This window comes from Poromitra crassiceps (genome assembly GCF_964638095.1).
Source record: "Poromitra crassiceps genome assembly, chromosome: 6".
Taxonomy (NCBI): Eukaryota; Metazoa; Chordata; class Actinopteri; order Beryciformes; family Melamphaidae; genus Poromitra; species Poromitra crassiceps.
Window position 1 is genome coordinate 47,352,831 of NC_139627.1, and position 8,841 is coordinate 47,361,671.

At 42.3% G+C, this 8,841-nt stretch overlaps 1 protein-coding gene across 1 annotated transcript; it reads left to right on the forward strand.

Annotated features, from left to right (window-relative positions):
- Nucleotides 1-2,478: 2,478 nt before the first annotated feature.
- On the forward strand, nt 2,479-8,588 carry LOC310778210 (N-acetylneuraminate-9-phosphate synthase-like; the record flags this gene model as incomplete). Its single annotated transcript, XM_083638571.1, has 6 exons — nt 2,479-2,610; nt 2,734-2,949; nt 3,186-3,285; nt 5,702-5,856; nt 7,134-7,400; nt 8,141-8,588. 6 exons carry the CDS (start codon nt 2,479-2,481, stop codon nt 8,324-8,326), a joined length of 1,056 nt encoding a protein of 351 aa, XP_083494697.1. The 3' UTR covers nt 8,327-8,588.
- Nucleotides 8,589-8,841: the final 253 nt, after the last annotated feature.

Sequence of the window (8,841 nt, forward strand, 5' to 3'; positions counted from 1 at the left end):
TGATGTGTCCAACGGCTGCTATGTCACAGCTATCAGAGGTACTGGTTTGGCTCTCTGGTGTAACTCCAGCTACCATAACATGGAATGTGTTGTGGCCATCAATGGTTCTGATGTTATGGTCCAATAAGTGGGCGGGGGGTGTGTGTGCCACGATTGTGATGTCACGATTGTCATGTATCAGTGATGTCACTCGAGCAATTGTGATGTCATCAGTGATGTCACTCGAGCAATTGTGATGTCATCAGTGATGTAATAAATCCTTCTGTGGCGTTTTATGGCAGTTGGCATCCTTTATGTTGCATTACCGCCTGGCTGAGGCTTTATAAGTGGTTGGAGAAAAGTAGGGAGAAGAGCACAAGTGGTACGCTACATCATCTCCAGAGTAAGTGTTTATTGTTTATTTATCTTTGTTTATTGTTTATTTGCACAAAGAAAATGAATAACAGATAGTACAAGTATCTTAATAAGCTATAAGCTATACCTATTATAGGTAAGTGCTTATTAAGCTAGCCTACTTTGAATGGTAACAGACAATGACTGTCATTGGTAACAGACAATAAATGGCGGTCAACTTACCCATAACCTTCGGATATGGAGACTTACCTGTCCACTCGTCTGCATGTTTGAGCTACAACTTGCGCTGTGCCTTGCCGAAATCAAATTGCCTCCAATGCGAGACTCGTGAATGACATGACTATGAAGTTATGGTTTGCGATGGCTGTCTGAGGGAACAAGATGTGCATGAAAACTCACCCTTTTCCACTAACTATTAGAACATATTAGCCACACTTACATTTTTTATGTTTTGTTTTGTTATGTTACAGTATGTTTGTAGGTAGAGCTTTTCCCTAGCCCCACCCCTTTCCTGACCACACCCCCTCCCACCTCCCACATACACTCCCCCCCCGATACACCTGTCCATGCCCCCTACCCACCTCTCGAATCCAGACTCTCTACTGACCTTCCTATCCCTATCAACGGACTCTTTTCCCTAGCCCCGCCCCCTCCATTGAGCCGACCCGGATCAGATCCGCTCCAAAATGTAATGGATTCTTCCTTGGCCCACGCTAGACCCTTCTACCAAGTTTCATGAAAATCGGCCCAGTAGTTTTGCCGTAATCCTCCTGCTAACAGACAAACGGTCAGACAAACGGCACCGAAAACATCACCTCCTTTGTGGAGACAATGCCAATTTTGAGAATGTTCCACTACTGGGATTTTCTGAGATTTTCAGTATGTTAAATTGGAAGGTTTCAAGAGCTGAATACAACACAAATAATTTCTGTTGCAATTTGTTTGAGGTTGGGTCATATTTTCTCACAGATTCCCTAGACTAAGTTGGGACAGTAGACCCTTCTCACGGGGTCTTTTTTGTCGAAAAGGCAGGGTTAACACAGGTGCAAGCAAAACACTAATGAGGGCTTCACATTTCCACGATTAGAATTTGGAAACCCTCATTAGTGTTTTGCTTGCACCTGTGTTTATTAGACAATTATTTGTTCATGATTGTAAAGCCACAGCACAGTGAAGAGGATATTAATGTGAAGATTAGCCTCTTCATTTTGCTCTCAGAGTGCATCAGATTCATGCATTTTACTTTAAAATGTACAACATTTCTTTGTCCAGCACAGCCCCCCCTAGAAACCCCCCAGTCAGACTAATATTTTTATCCTGCTGGTGCTACCCCTGTTGGCACCAGCGCCTATGAGTGAGTGAGAAACGGAATCTGAGAAACTGAATAATGACATAATAACAGTATACTCCTAATGTTAATTTAGAATGAGATATTCCTCTAAATGGCTAAAAAACATCCAAACATCCAAAAAAGTAAAATTTTCACAGTCCCTTCCTTGCAGCACCCCCTACTTAAAAACAGTTCCAGTGTCCCTGGTGGTGACTGGTCAGCCATTCATTTTTCCATAGACATTTTGTAAAATACCTTTAAAAATTGTATTTGCTTGGTCAAACAAAGCGATTCAGTTATATTTAGAATCAGCATTTTACTTGGACAATTCTTTTTTTTAGTTTTTATCTTGTTTTCCCCCTTCTTGTGTCCGAGTGTAATGTTCGGGGGGGGGGGGGGGGGATGGGTAGGGGGGGCCCTGGGAGCTTCAGTGCCCAGGGGCCCCTGGGGGTGTTAATCTGGCTCTGCGGGTCCTACATGTAAAACCTGTTCAGTGCAGTGCTCCGCCATGTGATGACAATCTTCCAACACTAGATTGTGTGTGTGTGTGTGTGTGTGTGTGTGTGTGTGTGTGTGTGTGTGTGTGTGTGTGTGTGTGTGTGTGTGTGTGTGGGGTGAGGCTGTATAAAAACGGAGCGGTGACATGACTCAAGCCTCTTCCACCTGTGACATTCCACCTGTGACATCTCCAGTTTCATCTCCACATCTCCATCTCCATTTAACCCCACCAGGTCTTGAGACTTTTGCACCAACTCTCTTTTTTCACTCGGCACTTCACGTCCTACATCACCAGGATGCCTCTGCAATTTGAACTGTGTCCTGGTAGAATGATTGGCGGCTCCCACCCGTGCTTCATCATTGCTGAAATTGGACAGAACCACCAAGGAGACATTGAGATTGCCAAGAAAATGATCAAGATGGCAAAGGTAAGCTGGTGGAGGGGAGAGAGAGGTGTCTGTTTAGAAGCTATACCAGTGCTGTTGTTTCACCACCTTTTCCTCACCTCTCCTATCTGATCCTCTCCTCTCATGTGTTCTGTATCATCTCAGGACTGTGGTGCTGACTGTGCCAAGTTCCAGAAGAGTGAACTGGAGCACAAGTTCAGCAGGCGAGCCCTGGAGCGGCCCTACAACTCCAAACACTCCTGGGGGAAAACCTACGGGGACCACAAGCGCCATTTGGAGTTCAGCCATGAGCAGTACAGGGAGATGCAAAAGTATGCAAATGAGATTGGCATTTCCCTCACTGCCTCTGGGATGGACGAGGTAAGACAGATTTTTTATTTTTTATTTTTTATTTTTTTTAAGCAAGAAAGAATACTTCATTGCATTCTTCTAAAAGATTCATGGAACAGCAATACTATATATACAGTGTATATATATATATATGTGTGTGTGTGTGTGTGTGTGTGTGTGTGTGTGTGTGTGTGTGTGTGTGTGTGTGTGTGTGTGTGTGTGTGTGTGTGTGTGTGTGTGTGTGTGTTATTCCATAATTCCCACAGATGGCCATGGAGTTTCTCGATGAGCTCGATGTGCCTTTCTTCAAAGTTGCCTCCTGTGATGCCAACAACTTCCCCTATCTTGAGAGAACTGCAAAAAAAGGTATGAGGCACCATGTATCAATGCTTCAATCATTATTCCATTCTTTATGAAAGTTACATCGTTTTTTTCCTTTGGAAAATAAATAATTTCTTAATCCTCTTGGAGGAAATTTCAAAAATATATTCTGTAGAAGTATCCCAACCAATAGTCCTATTTTTTTAGTGCATTGATTCTACTTTACTCTACAATTAGGGCACAAACTATTTGACAACACATATAGGAGTATAAAAGTAGCTGAACTTACCTTCAGTTACACCGGTTGCTGGAAAAGTATTGTGTCGTTTGAAATAATCAAAAATGCGAAACTGCTTCTGAGAGTTTTTGTTCTCCTGAAAACATTTGAGACCAGACGGCAGACTAAATAGGGAGTCTTGGGTTCGGTGATGCTTGGGTGCATAGACACACCCACTGTAGGCGTGGTGAGTAAAGTAGGCGAGGTGAGGAGTAGGCAGTGTTGAGGAGTAGTGAACTACATGTAGTTTAACTACGTATAGTTGAACCACTCAAACTACAATTTTGGGAAATAAAATGGAAGCAATGAATATATATATATATATATATATATATATATACATATATATATATATATGATTCTTACCCTAACCTTAATCATTCCTAGTCAAGTCTTTACTGCTTATTTGTCTGACAAAACAAAACCAAGAGGAACACAGATTTGTTTGCAATAAAAATATAGCATTGAATGTATTGGGTGACAATAAACTCAATTGAGAGTTTTTGCTGGCATTGTGCTTTTTGTAGGCTATTATATTTGATTTCATATGTACCTTCACATTGTTAATTTAATGTTTTTTTTCTTTGTTCTTTTTTTTACAAAGTATTTTGAACCAGTGGTGGAAATGTGGGGAACGGGTGGGAACGGAGTTAGAGTAAACATTGAGAGGGAACAGTAATAACAAGAGGGGAACAGCATTCCTCCTCAGGTTCCCCTTCAAAATGGCTTGCAATGCAGTGGAGAGCAGAGCAGAGCAGGAGAGAGCAGAGCAGTGGACATCAGAGCAGAGCAGTAGAGAGCAGAACAGAGCAGTGGACAGCAGAGCAGTAGCGAGCAGAGCAGAGCAGTAGAGAGCAGAGCAGTGGAGAGCAGAGCAGTGGACAGCTCAGTTAGTTCTCACTCCGGAAAGCCGACACAACATGACAATACCAAAAAAGGTGTTCTGTTGACTCAGATTCTGCACAACAAAAACGACACTCATCTGTCTGAGCAATACCCCAAATATTTAACATTTTTCTAGTTGATAAAAATTATGAACTTATTTTGAACTAAAAAGATATTAGAAATGTGTGTTGTTTTATATAATAACTTGAACACTAAATTCCACGGTATGGCACAATCAAAAGTGTCCTCTAATCCAATCGGATTAAAGGAGGGGCAAAAACAAACAAAACAAAACAAGGGATGGCTAAAGTAACTAAACTAAAAGTAACTAATGGTGAAGAGGTGGGTCTCGAGGGTTGTTTTGAAAGTGTCCACCATGAGCTTTGAGGGATGCCCTAAGCTGTAACTAAAAGAAAAATGAAGTGTCGGGTAGGTCATAGCTGCCTTTAAGGTCCTGAAATGATTTGAGACCGTCATTGTTGTAAATGTCACCCAATGTACACCCAATACATGGATGCCTTTCCTTTCCCAGTGTGAAAACATTGCCTATGCCCAATAAGTAATAATAATAATTTATTACAATAACTTCTGTCATAATGATGTTGAAAACTTGGCACGCAAATTCAGTACAACCTATAGGCTATGACAAAGTCCCTGCATCAAATATCGTTCACCACTGCTGCCTGCTTAGTCGCTATTTTTTTTTTTACTTTTTATTGACAGATTATCAAATATTTGCATTGTGTATCCAGAGTATCCAGACATTGCATATATGAACTCTCAGGATTACCTATACATTGTCGTTTACTCTTGATATACTGTCATAGAATTTTGTTTTGAAAAGAGTATATACGAAGAAAAGAAAAGACAAAACCACAACAGCCATCCAAAAAAGTAAAATCTAATGGGTGTTATATATTGAACCCATCTTGAGGTAAATTGTTCTAATCTATCGTTGACAAATGCAGTTAGTTTTTCCATCTTGTAGATATCCATCGTAATATTCATCCATTCTTTCAAATTAGGGCTTTGTCACAAAATTCCTAATGACTGACAAGATATTAAATAATGACAAGTGGACTTTTGATAACATACAGTGGGTGTCCAACTTTGAACACGACACAAGTGTTTTTATCGGACAGAAGTTTGCAGCGTTTTCTTTCTTCTTCCTTTGGTGGCCCCCATTTTGAAAACACCTTTGCTTCTTCTCTCTCTCTCTGTTGGCTCCTTCTATTTCTCCTCTTCCTGCTCTCTATCTGCCCCCTCCTTTCTTTCTTTCTTTCCGTCTGTCTGGGGCAGGCCGTCCCATGGTGGTGTCCAGCGGGATGCAGTCCATGGAGACGATGCGTCGGGTCTACCAGATGGTGAAGCAGCACAACCAGAACTTCACCATCCTGCAGTGTACCAGCACCTATCCCCTGGACCCTGAGCATGTCAACCTCAAAGTTATCACGGTGAGATGAATAGAATTTAATAGAATTTGTCACCTGCAAAAGTGAGGGGCTTGGGATCACCTGAACCGCTTCAACTGACTCCTCTAAATGTGGAGGAGCAGTTCGCTTAACTCCAAAGTCGCACCAGATCACTGAGCTCCTCACCTCCTCACATGATCGCCTTCTTCCATATGACCATTATGAGGGCTGCAAAAAGACTACCCAATAAATCAAGCTTTGTGGCTCAGCTGTGTGTGAATGGGTGAATGTAGGCCAGTAAAGTGCTTTGGATAAAAACACTATATATATCAAATGCAAACCAATCCAGTCCAGTCTCTTCACCATTCACCAACACAGTCCAACACATTGCCGCTGCCCCTAACCAGTGGTCAATCTCACTATTATTATTTTTTTACCTTTATTTAACCAGATAAAAAGCATTGAGATAGAAATCTCTTTTACAATGCTGACCTGGCCAAGAAGGCACCAACAACTATATGTCAGGGCATGACAAAGACAGTATTTACAGTCCAAACACACTGCTTGCTAGCGGAGCTCGCAAAGGTAGTGAGCACACTCACCAAATAAGAATAAAAATTCAGGTGCACGGCACAAAAGTAATAGTCAATAAACAAGGAATGCCAGCACGCAATGAATTTCCTTTCAAGGTTTTATTCCATCATCGAGACCTTACAACGGACGTTTCAGCCAACAGGCCTTCTTCAGCGTTGTGATGCATAAGGCGGAAATCACAATTATATACCGGTAGCATCCGGAAACACAATCAATTAAGCCAACAAATTAAGCAAAACGTTTATTTCCAAATACACCACGAAACAGTACTATAGGAAACAAATACAACTATTATTACATAGAAGATATGTGAAACATAAAGCAGATGCTTTGGAAGCTCTTAATGCTGCATATGAAGTAGTAAGCTCCATACAAGCAGAAAAAAGGCCCGTGCTTCCCCGTTTTTTTCTGCTTGTATGGAGCTTACTACTTCATATGCAGCATTAAGAGCTTCCAAAGCATCCAAAGCATCTGCTTTATGTTTCACATATCTTATATCAGTTTGGAGGCCTGGCTTCAGTTCTCAGCAGTTCTCACTATGGCCTATGATAAATTGGGTTCTAATAAATAGGTTATTCCTTGGCCCCTGCTATGCTAACTTCCACCAAGTTTCATAAAAATCGGAAACAATCCAACAGACGGATAAACCGCACCGAAAACACACACTACAGACAAGCAATAGTGAGCAATAGTTTATTTTTTACCCACTCTCTCTTCTCCCAAAGGAATACCAGAGGGAATTCCCGGACATCCCCATCGGATATTCTGGACACGAGCGGGGAATCTACATATCTGTGGCCGCTGTGGCGATGGGGGCAAAGGTCGTCGAGCGCCACGTAACTTTGGACAAGACCTGGAAGGGAAATGACCACGAGGCGTCCCTGGAGCCTGCGGAGCTGGCTGAGCTGGTCCGATCCATCCGGCTGGTGGAGACCGCGATGGGAACGCCCACCAAGCTAATGCTACCCTGTGAGAAGACCTGCCATGACAAGGTGGGTCCACTTTAGTATTTCATTACATTTTGTGTTACTATATCAAATTGTCCCCCTGCGCCTGCTCACATTCTCCCAGCCGGTCGGGCAAGAGAGCAGGGATGATGTAGTTTTGTAGGCCAATTAACCCAGAAGTGATGCACTTTCTGGTTCCCTTGTCGGGCAGTCAATGGGATTTCTGAGTGGAGTTATCAGTTAGCCTCCACAGTCCCTTGTCTAAACACTAGTGAGGTAAATATTATTGATATTATTAATATTAAGCTGAGAAGCAGTTCCAGGGACTTCCAGTCATAATATATTAATTATATGATTATTAAAGCAACTCGGAGCAAGATTTTCGATTGTTATTAAACAGTCTAAAGTTAACATTGACGCCTCACATCTTACCTATAATAGTAGATGAGACCAAAGCCGAGTGAATGTCTTGATGATTATAGAGTCTGTGTGCGGGCCGGGCAGATCCGGAAGTGAAACAAAACGGTTTATGGCAGCCACTTCGGCCATAACCACAAAATTGCTTCCAAACAAACTATTAGAATATAACGAGAGAGGTTCGCGAGAGTAGAAAGCCCCTTGAAGTAGCGAGGAAAGCTGTTTTGGGTCTGTTGCTATGGCCGTAAACCATTTCGCTCTGCCTAGCAACGGTTTACAGCTGCCATAAACCATTTCGCTCTGCCAAACAAATATTAGTTATTAAACCATCTGTGGTTTTGGTTCTCTCTTCTCCATTTCTTTTCCAGCTGGGCAAGTCAGTGGTTGCCAAGGTGGCCATCACCAAAGGCTCGGTGCTGAGCCTGGACATGTTTGCGGTGAAGGTGGGCGAGCCGAGGGGCATCGCTCCAGAAGAGATGCATCACCTGGTGGGCAAGAAGGTCTGTGTGGACGTGGAGGAAGACGACAGCATCACAGCTGCCATGATAGAATAAGGGTCTGCCATGAGGGTTGGGCGAGAGACGCAGCCAGAGAGAGAGAGAGAGAGAGAGAGAGACAGTGGAGGCACAGCAGCAACACACACACACACACACACACACACACACACACACACACACACACACACACACACACACACACACACACATACAAGACCACATGCGCACATACACAGTACATGGGAGGATTGAATTTGTTTTTCTGTTACTTTAATTTAATGTTTTCATAATTTAATTGATGGTTATTCTGTTGTTATATATACTTTGGCAATATTGTTTAGTGAACTGTCATGCTAATAAAGCCCCTTCAATTGAAATTGAGAGTCTTTTTCAAGGACGCAATGAGTAAAGCACAAGCTATATAAAAATGCATTACAAACATTCCAGTGCAAAAAATATATGAAATCACATGAAAATCACAGGTTCAGACAAACAACAAGACTACGAGAAGCATTGTGCAATCCCCACAAAATCCCTGGACGTCTCCATAGATTTCCTGCCTCACTGTTCTA